Source organism: Hyaena hyaena, unplaced genomic scaffold, assembly GCF_003009895.1.
Source record: "Hyaena hyaena isolate Hyena2069 unplaced genomic scaffold, ASM300989v1 scaffold_137, whole genome shotgun sequence".
Lineage (NCBI taxonomy): Eukaryota > Metazoa > Chordata > Mammalia > Carnivora > Hyaenidae > Hyaena > Hyaena hyaena.
In genome coordinates this window covers 794,429-814,997 of record NW_024080769.1, presented here as the reverse complement: position 1 = coordinate 814,997, position 20,569 = coordinate 794,429, and the positions used below count along the sequence as shown (strand labels likewise).

The following is a 20,569-nucleotide window of genomic DNA, read 5'->3' as shown; positions in this document are numbered from 1 at the left end:
CATTTCCCCCCTTCTTCTCCCCCATGGTCCTCCGTTAAGTTCCTCCAAATCCTCCTATACGTGCAAACATATGATATTTGTCCTTCTCTGCCTGACTTATTTCGCTCAGCATAACACCCTCAAGGTCCATCCATGTTGCTACACATGGCCAGATTTCATTGTTTCTCATTGCCATGGAGTATTCCATGGTAGATAAACCACATCTTCTTGATCCATTCGTCCGTTGATGGACACTTAGGCTCTTTCCATGTTTTAGCTATTGTGGAGAGTGCTGCTATGAACATTGGGGTACATGTGCTCCTATGCCTCAGCATTTCTGTATCCCTTGGGTAAATTCCTAGCAGTGCAATTGCTGGGTCATAGGGGAGTTCTATTGTTAATTTTTTGAGGAACCTCCACACTGTTTTCCAGAGGGGCTGTACCAGTTTACATTCCCACCAACAGTGTAGGAGGGTGCCCGTTTCTCCACATCCTCGCCAGCATCTAGAGTTCTCTGATTTGCTCATTTTAGCCACTCTGACTGGCGTGAGGTGGTATCTCAGTGTGGTTTTGATTTGTATTTCCCTGATGAGGAGGGATGCTGAGCATCGTTTCATGTGTTTGTTGGCCATCTGGATGTCCTCTTTGGAGAAGTGTCTGTTCATATCTTCTATAGGCATTTTATTTAGCCTCTTCTGTATTTTAGCTGTATCTCTTTTATTCCATACCAAACATTCAGAGAATCAAAGACACAGGGAATGATAAAAATTATAATATACAGAATCTCCTTTACTTCATCCCACATTACACACAGAACAGTTTAGAATAATATAACCACTATTCCTACCACCAATGTAATTGCTGAGAACAGTTTAAAATTTTTTTCATAAGTTTTACCCCTTCTTTCTGCCTTTTTAAAAGTAATACTGTGAAAATCTGAGGCACATAATATACTTTTTTCTTTAGCCTTTAACTACCAGGTTAGTCTTAGTTCTATAAGTTTGTAATTGTTAATACTAGACCTTATGTCTATGTCTTTCTAGTCATTTTAATTTTCTAGGGTTTGTTCTTTTTTCTTTTTACTTCTTAAATTTTTATTTTGTTAAATTTTTGAACTTTTTTCTTTTAATCTTATTTAAAAATTTTTAATTGCAATATAATTAGCATACAGTGTTGTTATTTTCAGGTATACAGTATACTGATTCAACAGTCTATACATTATTCAGTGCTCATCATGAGGAGTATACTTTTAAGCCCCTTCACCTGTTTCACCCATCGCCCCACTCACATCTCCCCTGGTCACCCCCTGTTCTCTGAATTTCAGAGTCTGGTTTCTTTGTCTCTTTATTCCTTTGTTCAATTGTTTCGGTTCCTAAATTCTGTATATGAGTGACATAAGATATTTTCCTTTCTCTGACTGCCTTATTTTGCTTAGCATTATACAGTCTAGATCTAGCCATGTTGTTTCAAATGGTAAGATTTCATTTTTTCATATGGGTAATATTACATATATATATACACACCACATCATCTCTATCATTTCAACTGCTGATGGACACTTGGGGTGCTTCCGTAATTTGGATATTATAAATAATGCCGCAGTAAACATAGGGGTGCATATGTCTTTTTGAATTAGTGTTTTTGTATTCTTTGGGTAATTACACAGTAGTGCAATTACTGGATCAAAGGTAATCTGTATTCAATTTTTTGAGGACCTTCCATACTGTTATCCACAATGTCTGCACTAGTTTGCATTCCCACCAGTAGTTCATGAGCCTTCCTTTTTCTGTATCCTCTCCAATACCTGTTTCTTGAATTTTTTATTTTAGCTATCCTGACAGATAATGAGTTGATATCTCATTGTGGTTTTGATTTGCATTTCCCTGATGCTGCATGATGTTGAGCATCATGTTTTCATGTGCCTGTATGTCATCTTTGAAGAAATGTCTGTTCATGTCTGCTGCTGAGTTTTTCATTGGATTTGTTTTTGGGGTGTTGACGTGTAAGTTCTTTATCTATTTTGGATACTAACCCATTACTGGATATGTCTCATTCTTTACAGTTGTCTTTAATTTTGTTGATTGTTTCCCTTGCTGTACAAAAGCTTTTATATTGATGAAGTCCAAATAGTTAATTTTTGCTTGTGTCTCCCTTGCCTGGGGCGACCTATCTAGAAAAATGTTGCTATAGCCAATGTCAAAGAAATTGCTGTCTATGCTCTCTTCTAGGATTTTATGGTTTCAGGTCTCACATTTAGTTCTTTAATCCATTTTGAGTTTATTTTTGTTTATAGTAGAAATGGTCCAGTTTTGTTCTTTTGCATGTAGCTGTACTGTTTTCCCAGCACCTTTGTTGAAGAAATTGTCTCTTTTGCATTGCACATTCTTTCCTCTTTTGTGAAAAATAATTGGCCATATATAGTTGTGAGTTTATTTTTGGGCTCTCTGTTTTTATCCATTGATCTATATGTCTATTTTTGCCATACCATACGGTTTTAATTTCTACAGCTTTATAGTTTATCTTGAAACCTGGGATTGTGAAACTTCTAGTTTTGTTCTTTTTCAAGATGCTTTGGCCATTTGGGGCCTTTTGTGATTCCCATACATATTTTAGGATTATTTATTCCAGTACTATGAAAATGTTGATTTTTTGATAGGGATTGCATTAAGTCTGTAGATGGCTTTCTTTTGGATGGCCATTTCAACAATATTTGTTCTCCCAATCCATTAACATGGAATGCTTTTCCATTTGTTGCTGTCATCTTCAATTTCTTCCATCAGTGTTTTATAGTTTTCAGAATACAGGTCTTTTACTTCCTTGGTAAAGTTTATTCCTACATATTTTGTGATTTATGGTACAATTATAAATGGGATTGTTTTCTTAATTTCTCTTTCTGCTACTGTTTTATTAGTGTATAGAAATGCAACTGATTTCTGTGTATTGATGTTTTTTGTCCTGTGACCTTAATCAATTCATTTATTATTTCTAGGAGTCTTTTGATACTGTCTGTAGGGTTTTTCTATAGAGTATCATGTCATCTGCAAGTAGTGAATGTTTTACTTAATTCTGTACCAATTTGGGTGCCTTTTGTTTCTTTTCCATGTCTAATTGCTGTAGCTAGGATTTCCAGGACTATGTTGAATAAAAGTGTTGTGTGGACATCCTTGATCAAAAGGGAAAAGTGCTTAGTTGTTAGCTGTGAGTTTTTCATAGATGACCTTTATTATGTTGAAGTATGTATCTTGTAAACCTATATATGTTGAGAGTTTTTATCATGAGTGGATATTATACTTAATCAAATGATTTTTCTGCATCTGTTGAAATGATCATATGATTTTTATCCTTTGTCTTGTTGATTTGATGCGTTACATTGATTGATTTGTGAATATTGAAACACCCTTGTGGATACAAAAGTGCTGATACATAGGGGCACATGTACCCCAATGTTCATAGCAGCACCCTCAACAGTAGCCAAATCATGCAAAGAGCCTAAATGTCCATCAACTGACGAATGAATCAAGAAGATGTGGTTTATCTATACAATGGACTACTACATGGCAATGAGAAAGAATGCAATCTGGCCATGTGTAGCAACATGGATGGACTTTGAGGGTGTTATGCTGAGTGAAATAAGTCAGGCAGAGAAGGACAGATACTGTATGTTTTCACTTATAGGTGTTTTAGGAGAAACTTAATGGAGGACCATGGGGGAGGAGAAGGGGAAAAATAATTGGGGGGAGGGAGGCAAACCATGAGAGGCTCTTGAATGCTGACAACAAACTGATGGCTGATGGGGGTGGGGGGGAGGGGAAGAGGGGTGATGGGCATGGAGGAGGGCACTTGTGGGGATGAGCACTGGGTGTTATATGAAACCAATTTGACAATAAACTATGAAAGAAACAAACAAAAATAAACTGAAATTGTCAAAAAACATTTTTAAAAATAAAAACTAATGTTTTAAGTTAAAAAAAAAAAGAAACACTCTTGTATCCAAGGAATAAATCCCACTTGGTTATGGTGAATAATTTTTTAACGTATTTTTGGATTCAATTTGTTTATATTTTGTTGAGGATATTTGCATGTATTATTATTAGAGATACTAGCCTGACATTCTCTTTGTTTTTAGTGTTGTCATCTGGTTTTGATATCATGGTAATGCTGGCCTCATAAAATGAAATTCGAAGGTTGTTTTTTGTTTTTTTGGTTTTTTTTTACTCTTCTGTTGTTTAGTTTGAGAAAAATAGATACTAAGTCTTCTTTGAATGTTTGATAGAAGTCACCTGTCAAGCCATCTGGCCCTAAAGTTTTGTTTGCTGGGAGGTTTTTTTATTAGTAATTCACTTTCATTGCTGGTAATCAGTCTTTTCAAATTTTCTGTTTCTTCCTGATTGAGTTTTGGTAGGTTATATGTTTCTAAGAATTAATCCTTTTCTTCATCATTGTCCAATTAGTTTGCATGTACTCTTTTTTTTTTTTTTTTTTTACAAATAGTTTATTGTCAAGTTGGTTTCCATATAACAGCCAGTGCTCATCCCCACAAGTGCCCCTCTCCGTGCCCATCCCCCCCCCCCCACATCCATCAGTCCTCAGTTTTTGTCAGCATCCAAGAGTCTCTCATGGTTTGCCTCTCCCCCTTTCCACACCATTTCCCCCCTTTTTCTCCCCCATGGTCCTCAGTAGTTCCTCCTAATCCTTCTATACGTGCAAACATATGATATTTGTCCTTCTCTGCCTGACTTGTTTCGCTCAGCATAACACCCTCAAGGTCCATCCATGTTGCTACACATGGCCAGATTTCATTGTTTCTCATTGCCATTGCATGTACTTTTTAATTTTATTCTCTTATAATTATTTGTGTTTCTGTGGTATTGGTTGTTATTTCTCTCTTTCATTCCTGATTTTGTTTATTTGAGTCCTCTCTCTTTTTATTTTGATGACTCTGGGTAAAAGTTTATCAAATTTTTTTTTTGAAAATACAAGCCTCTGGTTTTATTGAGCTGTTCTATGGTTTTTTAGTGTCTGTTTTATTTATTTATGTTCTAATCTTTATCATTTCCTTCCTTCTACTGATTTAGGGTTTTGTTCTTTTGGGGTTTTTTTTAGCTGCTTTAGATATAAAGTTATGTTGTTTATTTGAAATTTTTCTTGCTTCTTGCATAGGCCTGTATTAGTGTAAACTTCCTCTTAGCGCTACTTTTGCTGCATCCCAAAGATTTTCGACTGTCGTGTATTTATTTTCATTTGTATCCATGTTTTTTTTTTTAATTTCCTCCTTGCTTTCTTGATTGACCCATTCATTGCTTAATAGCATGTTATTTAACTTCCATGTATTTATATTCTTTCTAGAATTTTTCTTCTGGTTAATTTCTAGCTTCATAACATTGTGATCAGAAAAGATATGATCAGAAAAAGTAAAAAAAATATGACTTCCTCTTTTTGAATTTGTTGACACTTGTTTTTTGGCCATATATGATCTATTATAAAGAATATTCTGGAAAAGAAATTATATTCTGTTTTAGGATGGAATGTTCTGAATATATCTATTAGATCCATCTGGTCTAGTGTGTCATTCAAATCCAGTTTTCTTGTCGATTTTTCTATTTGGATGAAGTGTTCATTGATGTAAGTGGTGTTTTAAAGCCCCCTACCATTACTGAATTATTATCAATTACTTCCTTCATGTTTGTTCATAGCAGCTTTATGTATTTGAGTGCTTTCCTATGGAGTGCATAAATATTTACAATTGTTATATATTCTTGTTGGATGTTCCCTTTATGATTATATAGCATCCTTCTTTGTCTCTTGGCACATCTTTGTTTTAAAGTCTATTTTGTCCAGTAAAAGCATTACTACTCTGGCTTTACTTTAATACCATTTGCATGATAAATGCTTTTCCATACCTTCACTTTAAATCTTCTTGTGTTTTAGGTCTGAAATAAGTCTCTTACAGGCAGCATATGGATTGGCCTTCCTTTTTATTCATTCTGTCCTCTTATGTATTTTGATTAGACTGGTGTTTCCATTTACATTCACAGTATTTATTGATAGGTATGTACTTTTTGCCATTTAGTTACTAGCTTTTTTGTAATTTTTCTCTGTTTCTTTCTTCTCTTGCTCTCTTCTCTCACAGTGTCCTGCTTTCTTTTGTAATGTAGTTGGATTTCTCTCATTATTTTTTGTATATCTGTTAACAGTTTTTGATTTGTGATTACTATTAGGTTTATGTATATTATACATATAGCCATCTATAAAGTTTGAACCCATTCTCAAATCACTTAATTTTTATTTCTCTCCCCACCAAATTTTAGGAGTATGGCATCATACTTTATATCTTCTTATTTTGTGAAGCCCTTGACTTATTTTTATAGATATACTTAATTTTGCTGCTTTTGTGCTTCCTACTTTTCTTTCTTTCTTTTTTTTTTTTTTAATGTTTTATTTATTTCTAGGAGAGAGACACAGAGAGAGACAGCGTGAGCAGGGGAGGGTCAGAGAGAGAGTGAGGGAGTCACAGACTGAAACAGGCTCCAGGCTCTGACCTGGTGGTCAGCACAGAGCCCGACGCAGGGCTCGAACCCACAAACTGCGAGATCATGACCTAAGCGAAAGTCGGACGCTTAACCGACTAAGCCACCCAGGCGCCCCAACTTCCTACTTTTCTTATTCCTGCTTATGGTCTTTACTTTCCACAAAGAATGTCCTTTAACATTTCTTGTAGTCTGGCTTAATGGTGATAAATTTCTTTAGCTTCTGTTTGGAAAACTCTTTGCCTCTTCTTGCTGCATAGAGTACTCTTGGCTGCAGGTTTTTTCTTTCAGCACTTTGAATATATCATGCCACTCCTTTCCTGCCTGCAAAGTTTCTTTTGAAATTTTAACTGATAGCTTTATGGGGTTTCCCTTGTATGTAACTGTTTTCTATTCTCTTGCTGCTTCTAAAATTCTCTTTATCACTACGTTTTGCCATTTTAATTACTGTGTGGTTTTGTTTGGACTTCCTGGGGTTGATTTTGTTTTGGGATATTTGTGCCTCCTGGATCTGGATTTCTGTTTCCTTCCCCAGATTCAGGAAGTTTTCAGCTATTATTTCTCCAAATAAACTTTCTGTTCCCTCTTCTCTCTCTTATCCTTCTGGGATCCCTATAATGTAGATGTTATTATGATTGGTGGTGTCCCTGAGTTCCTTTTATTATTCTCAATTTTTATTTGTCTTTTTTCTTTCTCCTGTTCAGCCTGATTGCTTTCCATTACTATGTCATCCAGGTTGCTCATCCATTATTTTAATCTACTATTTATTAGCTCTAGTGTATTTTTAATTTTAATTACTAAGTTTTCCACATCTGATTGGTTCTTTTTTATGTTTTCTGTCTCTTTGTTGAGGGTCTTACTAAGGTCCTCCACTATTTCTGACTATTACTTTAAATTTCTAGCAGCCATATTACTTATGTTCATTCATTTAGCCTTCTTACTCTGATTTGTTCTGTTCTTTCATTTGAGACATATTCCTCTGTCTTCTTATTTTATCTGACTCTCTGTGTTTGTTTCTATGTTTAGGAAAATCAGCTACAGCTCCTGCCCTTACTTATGATGAAGAGGTGCTACAGTGCCCTATAGTTCAATGTCCCCTGTTCACCTGAATCTGGTGCTTCATGGGTATCTCCTATGTGCATTGCATATGCTTTGCTATTATGTCTGAGCTGGGTTTGCTATAAGCATAGTAATCTGCAATAGCTGTTTGTTTTTTGTGGTCAGGATTTCGTCTCTGTGTTGTTAGTGGGCCAGTGTGGGTTTGCCTTAGGCTTGAGTTGGCTCAAACCATGCATTTGTTAGACCCACCATAGCACCAAACTACAGGGCACGTGCCCTGTGTTATCTTCTTAGAAGCTTTGGTCGGTGGGTAGGGCCTGCAGTCAGAACAGATGTCTGTTCCAGCCCACTGCTGGGGCTGCTATCTTACTGGTTTGTGTGGTTTTCTGCCCCTCTCCTCTGGGTATGAGTCTCTTTGGTATGATGCTGATGCCCTTTCAGGGCCACATACACACTGTAACACTTGTGGTACTACTTTGGTTGGACTCCTGTCAAGGGTGTGTTGGAAGGCGTGGGTCCATAGGACAATGTGAAGGCAGTGCATGCTGTTAGCAAGCTAGGTGGAGTGTTTGGGCTGTGCTGGTTCCCATGTGTCCCTGTATCTTGGGGAGGGTAGGGAAATGGCACTGCCAGCTCTTATGTTCTTGGAGAAGTCTCCCCAAGACCCCTGCACCTCCAGCACATGCTCTGAGATAGTAAACAAACCTCACTCCCATAAACACCAGGTGTCTTTCAAACTTCTGCTTCTGTGCTATATTGCAGTGTGGGTCATGTGGCTCTTGACCATGTGTCCACCCTTTCTACTCTCTTCTCTACATTTAGCTTTGAAGAGTTGCCAGTCTTCTGATATCTGGGTTATTTATGTTCATGTGCTTTTTATTTAGGGGTACCTGTGTGAGCCTAGGATCCTCCTCCTCTTCCATCTTCCTTTGGCCTCTAAGCTAAGGCCTCTTGGCCTCTAAGGCTTGTTCTTTAGTTAACTCTGCAGGAGGATCTTATGAATATAATATTCTCTGAGGTTTTTTTTTAATGTTGATAACATTTATCTGTGATTTTATTCCTGGAAGTTGGTTTTACTAGATATAAAATCTTTAGCTCATATTTCTTTATTTGGAAATACTAAATATATTACTTCATTTTCTTCTGGCATCAAATGTTGCTATCAAAAAGACTACTGATAATCTAATTTTCCCTCGCAACTCAGTTGCGTTCTCCCTTATATGTTCAAATAATTTTTCCTTTTTCTTCTAAGCCCAGAAAGTGTAATAGGATATATCTTGGCATTAGCTGCTCTGGGTCAATATTTTTGTGCATGCAGTGTACTCGTTTAGCATTTAATTATATTCTCTTCAGAGAGTTTTCTTGAATTATAGTTTTTATTATTTGATCTCTTCCCTAGCTTTGGTTTTCTTTTTCACAGACTTTTATTTGCATCTTTGCCCAGCTTTCACATTTCCACTTATTCTCAAATCCTTTGTCTTCATTTCTTTGGATATAAACATTTTTCTCCTTTCATCTGTTTTTGTCTGAAGCATTATTTGTTCATTCTTCTGTGTCTTCTATTTTACTAACATTCCTTAAATGTTAATTTTTCATTTTCAATCTTCTTTGAATCTCATGACCTAAATTCTGAATTATTGAGATGGTGATTTGTGTTGTTTTCTCATGCCTTGTACTCCTTGAAAGTTTTGTTTTAGCTTATTTTGAAATGGAGACTAACATTATTATTTAGTCCATGCATGTTTTTGGCGTATTTTCATTGTTTGTATTGTTGCTTAATTTTAGCTATTTTTTAAGTAGTTTTGGCTATTGGCCTTGTTACTTTTATGTGGAATTAGTTTTATGAGACGTTTAGATTGAGTTGTGATTCGGCATAGCTGTTAAAGTTTCCTGGAGCTCCTTTTCTATTATTTTTGTATAAAATAGAGTAACTTGATTTCTGAAATTTCTTCATTCTGTTTCCTTGCTCTCTTTTGTCTAGGATTTCCCCTTTTATCTTTATTATCTCTAGTTGGCTCATTTAAATTCCTTTTGCAGCAGTTTCTCCCATGGCTCAGTTTTGAGAGTTCACTGGGGCTAGCCTTCACCAAAGTGTTAAGTCCTTAATGTATCTTTCTGTTTCATTCACTGCCATTGGAGTGGGCAAACTTCTCTTCATTTTATATGCTGTTCTCAAATTGGCCAATTGAATTTTCCAGTGGAAAATGGTTCCTTTTCTAGAATTCTGATATGAAGTTCATTATTCACTTTTTTGTTTCCCTTTGATTTCTCCTTCAAAGATATTGAAACCCTGCTGATGTGTTGGTAATTTGCTCTCACCTACTTATTTTTTTTTCTTTTTAGTAGTTTATTGTCAAGTTGGTTTCCATGTAACACCCAGTGCTCATTCCCACAAGTGCTCTCCTCCATGCCAATCACCTCCCTTCCCCTCCCCCACTTCCATCAGTCCTCAGTTTGTTCTCGGCCTTCGAGAGTCTCTCATGGCTTGCCTCCCTCCCTCTCCCCCACTATTTTTCTCCTTCTTCTCACCCATGGTCCTCCATTAAGTTCCTCCTAGTCCTCCTAATAAATGCAAACATATAGTATCTGTCCTTCTGTGCCTGACTTATTTCGCTCAGCATAACACCCTCAACGTCCATCCACGTTGCTACACATGGCCAGATTTCATTCTTTCTCATTGCCATGTAGCATTCCATTGTATAGATAAACCACATCTTCTTGATCCATTCATCAGTTGTTGGACACTTAGGCTCTTTCCATGTTTTGGCTGTTGTTTAGAGTGCTGCGTAATGAACATTGGGGTACATGTGCCCCTATGCACCAGCGCTCCTGTGTCCCTTGGGTAAATTCCTAGCAGTGCTATGCATAGGGCACATGTACCCCAATGTTAATAGCCGAACTCTCAACAATAGCCAAATCATGGAAAGAGCCTAAGTGTCCATCAAATGACAAATGAATCAAGAAGATGTGGTTTATCTATACAATGGAATACTACATGGCAATGAGAAAGAGTGAAATCTGGCCATGTGTAGCAACGTGGATGGACCTTGAGGGTGTTACACTGAGTGAAATAAGTCAGGCAGTGAAGGACAGATACCATATGCTTTCATGTATAGGAGGATTAGGAGGAACTTAACAGAGGACCATGGGGGAGAAGAAGGGGAAAAATAGTGGGGGAGAGGGAGGGAGGCAAACCATGAGANTTAGGAGGAACTTAACAGAGGACCATGGGGGAGAAGAAGGGGAAAAATAGTGGGGGAGAGGGAGGGAGGCAAACCATGAGAGACTCTTGAATGCCGAGAACACACTGAGGGCAGATGGGGTGGGGGGAGGGAAAGGGGGGTGATGGGTATGGAGGAGGGCACTTGTTGGGATGGGCACTGGGTGTTATATGGAGACCAACTTGACAATAAACTATTTAAAAAATAAATAAATTAAATAAAACATTAAAACGAAAAATAATTCCTAGCAGTGCTATTGCTGGGCTATAGTGGAGTTCTATTGTTAATTTTTTGAGGAACCTCCACACTGTTTTCCAGAGGCGCTGCACCAGTTTACATTCCCACCAACAGTGTAGGAGGGTGCCCGTTTCTCCACATCCTCGCCAGCATCTGTAGTCTCCTGATGTGCTTGTTTTAGCCACGCTGACCTGCATGGTCTCACCTACTTCTGTGTGGGGTTTATGAGGATACATTATCACCTTATTTTGTTGCAAATATTTTCTGTGGGTTTTGCTGTTGATATGTAATTGCTTTTTCTGTTTTATATAATTTAGAAAGAATCTAAAATTGTTCAATGTTTATTTATTTTTGAGAGAGAGATAGAGACAGAGACAGAGGACGACAGGCAGGGGCAGAGAGAGAAGGAGACACAGAATCTGAAGCAAGCTCCAGGCTCTGAGCTGTCAGCACAGGACCCAACATGGAGCTTGAACTTACAAACTGCGAGATCATGACTTGAGCCAAAATTGGCCTTTTAACTGACTCCGCCCCCCAGATACCCCTAGAGAGAATCTAAAACTTTGCTGCCACTGCCTTCATCTATTCATAATCGTTTGTTTATAAGGATTTTAATGACTAAGATTTCCTCATGGAAACATGCCATAATTTCAGTAACCACTCCTTAATGTTGAAAAACCTTTGTATATGCCTTCCATCTTCAGAAGCCATCTCAGTACCTCCCTGTATAAAGTCTTCATAGTTTTAATGGAAAAATGACTATTAACTATCCTCTGTCACATCCCACAGTACGTTTCTTTTATCACTCAAAATTGATCTGTTTTTTTATATAAGCGAAAATATAATGCAAATCACTAGAAGGAGATATATAAAATCTTGAAATCTGTTTATAGAAAGCTGGACAAAAGACACATTTTAAGTCACAGAGGACAAAATACAAATGGTCCAACATACTAACACCAGTATTTTAGCCAACAAATTGTTAGATTTACAAACAAAATAGAAACACTAGGTACTGGCAAATCACTGTGGGGAAGTAAATTAATTCCCAGTTTGGTTGTTCAATTTGGGAACACTTATAAAAATCCTTTAAAGTATGTATAATATTTTAGGAATTTCATTTCTAGGATTTTCAGTTCAGCTCTAGTAGGATTCTTAGTTCTATGATTTGATCATAAGGAAAAAATAGATTATGTGTTTAAAATTTTAACTGTAGGAATATTTGTTGCACTGGTATTTATAATTGATAATAAAAATTATCCAGATATCTAACATAAAACATTTAGTAAAATTAGGTATATTCATGAAATGGAATAACTTACAGCTACTAGATTATGTTGTAGAATATTATTTAATACAGTGTATTTGAAATGTTAAATTTTAAAAATGTATATTATAAATGATATATCCCACATTTACACACACATACACAAATAAAATAGAAGCATGTATTCAAATAATTATTTTTAGGTGTTAGTATTATATGAGATTTTTTATTTCTTAATTTTTATATTTTCTATAATTAACACATGTTGATTTTGTATTAGGATAAAACTTAATTTGGGGTACCTGGGTGCCTCAGTTGGTTAAGTGTCTGGCTCTTGACTTTAGCTCAAGTCATGATCTCACACTTCATGGGTTTGAGCCTCACATCAGGCTCTGTGCTGGCAGTGTGGAGCCTGCTTGGGATTTTCTCTTTCTGTCCCTCCCCCACTGGTGTGCTCTGTTTCCTTCTCTCTCTCAAAATAAATTTAAAAAATTATTTTAAAGATAAAACTTATTATTAAGTCAAACAAAAATATATTTTCATTTGTTTTTAGTTTTGAGATTTTTGAAAATGTTAACATTAATGTGAGTGCATTATTCACATGTGTTTCTGTATGTAAATATATCGTTCTTTAAAAAGATATGAGTTCTGATAGTTCTGGATAGAGTCCAAGTTTTTCTATATAGTGTCTACCTTTGTGTATAAGAATCCTTAGTGGATTCTATTAGATATGTAAATGATATTTATATGTAACTGAAATAGTATAATTCAACCTTTCATAACGTTGGTGTCATTTAGAATATTCCTTTTACTTGATGCAGAAATAGATATTTACATGTCAGACTCAGTCTACATTGGCAGTGTTAGGGGGAGGAATGTACCTAGGTCTTCTGAAGTCAGTTAGCTTGATCTTGAGCTTTGTGACTGTGGACATAATTCCAAACCTCTCTGAGCCATTGTTAAGTATCTTGTAAAATGTAAACATATTGCCACCTATTTTATGGGATTGTGATGGTTATAGGAAATAATGTGTTCAGATTAACCGTTTGCTGATTATGTATTAAGTATTCAAAAATGATAACATGGATAATGATTTCATATGATTGCTTTATACCATGTATCCTTAGAAGATATGGTAAGAGGATTATCTTTTTTTATATTATTGCTTTCATTGGATTTGAGACCTGGGTTATTTTTTTCTAGATGCATTTGAAACAGGAAACATTCTGGGAAGAGTATTTGGGGAGCATAAGCATTTTGTTGTGGACTATTGTATTGGAAATGCTTTATCTAAGTGGAGATTTTTAGCAGACAGTTTGCTATAGGAGTAGAGTTCAGCGGAGAGATCAGGACTACAGCTAAAAATTTGGAAATTGCCTGTGTATAAATAATATTTCAAGTCACTGCACTCAATTAATGGGTTTGGATAGAGAAGTATATAGCTCTGGGACACTCCAACATTTACCATGCAGAGCAAAAGGATTCAACAAAGAATACTTAGAAGGTGCAGCTGGTTAGTTAGGAGGACAGTGTAATGTCTGGAAGCCTAGTGCAGAAAAAGTGTCAGGAAAGAGGAAGTGATCTACAGGGCTAAGGGTGTTAAAAATTTGAGGAGAAGGTCTAAAATAATTTCTAGAGAAGAATGTGTAAATAAAATAGTTTGTTTCCTTGATTGCTTGGCAATACTAGAGACCATATGAGATATAACATCATAAATTTAAAATGAAAGTAGCCAACAAGTTCATAATTATAGCCACATTAATCTGGCCAGGTATGGGCAGAGTAGGGAGGGAGTTGGATTTAGAACTGGGATTTTGCCATGCAAGTATGAATAAAGAAAAGAGGGAAAGGGAATATACATGCTGTGTACATGCAAGGAAGTGATTATAGTGATGGGCTATAAAATCTAACATTGATAAGGAGGGACGTGAGGCCAGACTCTGTCTGCTCCAGCCAAACCACATCTCTGTTGCCAGTAATCACATTCTACTTTCATCTCTGTTTGTGTTTTCTGAAATGCCTTTTTAATTTTTTCCTTTCTGCCACCTTTCCTAACTCCCAGCCCAATGAAACACACATATATCTAATATCTGTGTGTTCAAATTCGGACATGGTACTTCCTTCTTGAAGGGATAGCAGACATGGTACTTCCTTCTTGAAGCCTTTCCTCATACCCCAGTGAACATTGCTTTGGTTTCCCTTTTGAGCACTGATAGCACCGCACCTTTCTAATTGGCACTTACTACTTGATATTACAGATTTTTTTTTTTACGTCTCTTTCTACACTGTGTGGTTGTGAGGGATAGGGATATGTTCTTGTGTCCTTAGCATTTATCACAATTGATGTACAGAAAAGGCTTGATAAGTCAATGAAAATCTTAAGTAATACAATTTCTTCAGTGTTTTCCAAAGGAATTGTGAAGAACAGAGTTTCATAAAGATTACTTTTACTTTTATCTGTATACTATTTTATACTCACTATAGTCTGTAGCAATGCTATGTTAGTTTTTAACCATCATCATCATTATTATTATCATTTATTTATCTTGCAGGAGCATCTTTCGTTAAAGAAGTATATTATTGACATTGTGGTTGAAAGTGTAGCTCTACCAGAGCCGTTGAAAGATGGAGAAGAACGGCAGAAAAATAAAAAAAAAGCCAAAAAGATAAAAGCCCGGATGAACTCCAGGTACCCATAAATATCCTTAAAAAGAAAACAAAAACTGTCAGTGGTATATCCTTGCTAATGTATATCTAAGGAAGACCCTGTGCCCTCCCAAAAAGTTTAAATTTGTTTGATTTGAGAAAGCCTTGAAAATAACACTGATGAGCCTAATTTATAGCCACTTTCTTTGATTAAGAAAGAAAACTGCGTATCGATCTAAAGCCCTTGCTTTCACCTGTTAAGAGCTCTTCTTATAATTGGATGCCAAAGCCTTGCCAAACCTGTGCCTCCTCCAGCATACAGTAGTATGTTTAAGTATGTGTAAACTAAGCCTATTTTTCTTTCCAACTATTGATTTTTAAATGAGGTATCAAAGAAAATCAATAGCAATCAACAAATAGAAGTCTGCTGGCTGTAGTGTCAAATCCCATGACTAGGTTTAATCAATTTGGTTGCTGTCACAACAAGAAAAAGTTCAAGAAATATCTTGAAATGGAAAGTGAGTTGTCAGACCCGTAGTTTATCATCAGCCTCCAAAGTGCCATCTGAGGATCAGGCAGCTATGTAGTACATCATTACCTCACATGCTTAGAGCATCATCTGATGACTGAGGAGTCTTATTCAGGACACAAATGTAGTTCCTCAGTAGTAGATGATTTTTGATATTTGGGAGAAGGTAATCTAAATGTGTTGTTTTACCTTTATTAGCAAATGTTTTCAAAGTTGGAGAAGCTTGATTCCATGGGATTATAGAAATTTAGTTCTAGAATAACGGTGAATGATAGCTATTGCTCTGTAGTTTCCAATGTCAGATTGGAATCAAAAGTGTCCATCTCATCTTACAGAATCAACAAAACTTTCAGAGTATTCATTCAAGCAAAGAATAGAAAAGGCTTTTTTGATTGTATTTTTTGAGATCCCTCTAAGTTTCTAAAAGTAGTTTGACAGCATACTTGAGGGTATTACTGACCTTCATTTCTAGTTTATGTTAAGAACTTACTGATCTCCTGACACCGAAATGCTATCCAGCCCATTTTTGTAAGCTCTTTTTTTCCTCTATGTCCATAGTCCCTTGGTAAGCTCCCACTATCTGTGGCTCTAAATGTCCTCTACCTGGTGATCACTACCGATTTTATATTTTCAGTTTTACTCAAACACAAGCTCCTGCTGTCTTCAGAACCCCTATTTGGCCCCATAGTCTTCTCTGTCTCCGTAAATAGATACTTTATTCTAGCATCTGTATGGCCAAAACCCTTCCTTGACCTTTCTTTTTCTCCCACATCTCACATCCAGTCCTACTACAAGTGTTAGCTTTGATTTAAAATATATTCAAAATTTGACTACCTCTCTGTTAACTTCACTGCTTCCCCTGAACCAAGCCTTTATCATCTGTCACCTGAGTTACTGCAGTAGCTCTGTGATTACCTTATTTCTGCCCTTGCCTCCTTCTCTATTCTAAATACTCTATCCAGAGTATTTAGAGCCTATTAAATGCCTATTAAAATGTAAGTCAGTCATGTCACTTCTCAAAACCTCAGGGCTTTTACACCTCAGGTTTCCTCTTCCCACATATATCCATACATTTACCTCCCTTACTTCTTTCGGTCTTTGTTCAGATGTCACCTTTTTGGTGAGGCTATCCTTGAGAGCTTGACCTGTTTTTTGTTTTGTTTTGTTTTGTTTTAAACATAAGTAATGGTAATTTATTAAACTAAATCTTAAAATTATAAGAAAAAATACCTGTAACTCTGTTGTCAATATTTTAGCAAAATTATCCTCCTTATGCATACCCACCTATATCTATAGATTTCTTTCTTCATTGTGGTATGATTTATTTAGGTAAAACTTATAGATCTCCAATGTAGAGTTTGTTGACGTCTGACAAATCTAGGTACTCATGTAATCCACACCCCTGGAAGAATTGTCTTTGTAAATCTTTCCAGTCAGTTTCTCACCAGCCCTGGTGCTTGGTAGTCACTGATCTGCTTTCTGTCATTATGGATTCCTTTTTCCTGTTCTGGAAAGGCATATATATGAAACCAAGCTCCTTTGTGGCTAGCTTCTTTTACTAAGTGTATTGTTCTTGAGATATATCAGTGTTGTTGCGTGTAGGTAGTTTGTTTCTTTTTGTTGTTGTACATATTCATTGTGTGCATATCCTATAATTTTAATTTACTCATCTGATGATAGACTTTGGGTTTCCAGTTAGCATTTATAAGTTAAGCTCCTGTCAGGTCTTTTGGTATATATGCATTTTTATTTCTGCTGGGTAAACACCTAGAAGTGGAATGCCACACTGTTTTCCATGGTGGTTGTACTATTTTGCACTCCTGTCAGTAATCTGGGGGCGTTCCAGTTGCTCCACAGTCTTGCCAGTACATACTTGATATTGTTAGTTCCTAAAATTTTGGCCTACTTTCAATGAGAGTGTAGTGGTATCTCATTGTGGTTCTAATTTGCATTTCCCTAGTGACTAATAATATATATTGAGCAACTCTTTATGTGGTTTTTAACTATTCAGTGTCTTTTTTTTATGAAATGTGCATTAAAGGTTTTTGCCTATTTTAAAAGTTGAGTGGTTACCTTCTTTTGGAGTTTTTTATACGTTTTGACTACAGAGTTGTTAGACATATATGTCAGACATATACACATTGCTAATGTTTTCATGCAGTCTGGAAACTGCCTATACATTTTCTTGAAGATAGCCTTTGATAAGCAAAGATTTTTACTTGTCATGGTGTCTATTTTGGGGTTTGGGGTTCTAAGAGGTCTCTGTCTAAACAAAGGCTAAAAAAAAGCCTCTTTTATTTTTTTTAGAAGTTTTGTAAGTTTTATTTTTGCATTTAGGCTATGATTCATCTCAAATAAATTAATGGGCAGAGGTGAATCCTGGGCTCAAATTTATGTTTACATCTAGATAACCAGTTATTTCGACACTATTGCTGGAAAGGTTTCTTTTCCCATTGTATTCTCTTAGCACTTTGATTTAAAACAAAACAAAATAAAACTTACGAGCTCTAATAGTTTTGTACATTCATAAGATTTCTTTATATACGTAAACATATCTGAGACTAAAAACAGGTTTTTTTTCAGTTATATACTATTTGTTTCTTTTCATTGTCTGTTCCACTGCATTGCACTTCAGCAGAATTTTGAACAAAAGCTTTGGTACTGATCTTAGGGAGAAAGCCTTTAGATTTTCACCATTAAGGTATTCTGTTCACTATAGTTTTTTGTAAATTCCCTTTATCAGGTTGAGGAAGTTTTTGTATTCTTAGTTTCCTGAGAGTTTTTTTTTTTCATAAATTGATATTCCATTTTTTTAGATGCCTTTTTCTGCATCTGTTGAAATGGAGCTTTTAATCAATGAAGTGCATTGTATTGATTTTTTATAACAGCTTTATTAAGATATATTTATCTATACAATTCACCCACAAAACTACACAACTCTATATTGAGTATTGTGGTATAATTGACATACAACATAATGATTCTATATTATTATATATTGTGAAATGATCATTACAGTAAGTCATTAACATCTGTAACCATACATAGTTACAGAATGTTTTTCTTATTTTTTCTTTAAGATTTACTCTTGTAGTAATTTTCAAATATACAGTACAGTACATCCCCATCACATTTACTTTATAACTAAAAGTTTGTACTTAAAAACTTTTTTTTTATATTTATTTTTGAGAGCGAGAGAGCACAAGCAGGGGAGGAACAGAGAGAGGAGACACAGAATCCATAACAGACTCCAGGTCTGAGCTGTCAACACAGAGCCCGACATGGGGTCAAACCCATGAACTATGAGATCATGACCTGAGTCCAAGTTGAATGTTTAACTGACTGAGCCACCCACAGCCCCCATGTGTTTCTACTTTTTAACTATCTTCAACCATTTTTCCCACCCTCACCCCCAACCTGTGGCAATCACCGGTCTATTCTTTACGAGCCGTTGGTTCGTGGGGGGAGGGGGTTGGCTCTTTCTTTTTTGGTTACCAAAATGAGATCATAAGGTATTTGTCTTTGTTTGACTTATTTCACTTAGCTTAATGTCCTCAAAGTCCATCCATGTTGTTCCAAATGCAAAATTTTTTTGTTTTATGGCTGAGTAATAGTCTATTGTGTGTCTACACTTATACACACCTCACATTTTCTTCATTTACTTGTTGATGGACACTTAGGTTGTTTCTATATCTTGGCTACTGTAAATGCTGCAGTAAACATGGGAGTGCACATATCTTTTCAAGTTAGTGTTTTCATTTTCTTTGAGTAACTATCAGAAGTGTAAATACAAGATTGTGCACTACTTTTATTTTTAGTTTCTTGCAGAACCTCCATACTCCTTTCCATAGTGGCTATGCCAGTGTACATTCCCAGCACAAGATTCCCTTTGTTCCACATCCTCACCAACAGTTGTTATTTCTTGTCTTTTTGATAGCCATTCTGACAGGTGTGAGGTGATATCATTGTGGCTTTTATTTGCATTCCTCTGATGATTAGTGATGTTATACATCATTTCATGTGTCTGTTCACCATCTATATGTTATCATTGAAAAATGTTCAGATCTTCTGCCCATTTTTTAACAGGTTTTTTGTTGTTGTTAGTGAGTTGTATGAGTTCTTTATATTTCAGAGAATACCCTTTTATCAGATATATGATTTGCAAATATTTTCTCCCCCCTAGTAGGTTGCCTTTCCATTTTGTTAATGTTTTTTTGTTTGTTTGTTTGTTTACTGTGCAAAAGGTTGTTTGTTCAATGTATTCACACTTGAGTTTTTGGTTTTGTTGCCTTTGCTTTTGGTGACAAATCCAAAAAAATCATCACCAAGACCAGTGTAAAGGAGTTTACCCCCTGTGTTTCCTTCCAGGACTTTTATAGTGTCTTTTCTATAATCCATTTGCGGTTAATTTTTATATATGGTGTAAGATTGTGTTCCAGTTTCATTCTTTTGCATGTGACTGTACGGTTTTCTTAACACTATATATTGAAGACAGTATCTTCACTATTGTATAGTCTTCACTTTCCCTGTTGTATAGTCTTAGCTTCTTTATTATATATTATTGACCATATATGTGCATTTTTCTTTTCTGGGCTCTCTTGTTCTGTTGATCTATATGCCTGTTTTTATGCCAGTACCATACTGTTTTTATTCCTGTTACTTTGTAATGTAGTTTGAAATCAGAGCATGATACCTCTAGCTTTGTTCTTTCTCAAAATTTCTTTGGCTATATGGTTCTTCTGTGGTTTTATACAAATTTGAGAACTGTTTGTTCTAGTTCCATGAGAAATATCATTAGACTTTTGATATGGGTTGCACTGGATCAGTAGATTGCCTTCCATATTACTGACATTTTAACAATATTTTTCCACCCCATGAGCACAGAATATCTATCCATGTATTCATTGTCTTCTTCAATTTCTTTCATCAATGTCTTGCAGTTTTTAGTGTGCAGGTCTTTGACCTTCTTAGTTAAATTATTCCTGGATATGTTTTTTATGCAATTGGGATTATTTTTTTAGGTTTCTTTTTCTGATAGTTATTAGCACATAGAAATACATCAGATTTCTATATATTGATTTTGTAGTCTGCAACTTTACTGAAT

The 20,569-nt window shown here is 35.8% G+C and overlaps 1 protein-coding gene across 3 annotated transcripts in view; it reads left to right on the top strand.

Annotated features, from left to right (window-relative positions):
- Positions 1–20,569, top strand: part of SCAPER (S-phase cyclin A associated protein in the ER) — a 514,984-nt gene that overhangs the window by 233,269 nt on the left and 261,146 nt on the right. For all 3 annotated transcript variants that reach the window (XM_039238174.1, XM_039238172.1, XM_039238173.1), the window contains one exon: positions 14,843–14,979. In XM_039238174.1, the coding sequence (XP_039094105.1) occupies positions 14,843–14,979 (137 nt within the window). The remainder of the gene's footprint in view (positions 1–14,842; positions 14,980–20,569) is intronic.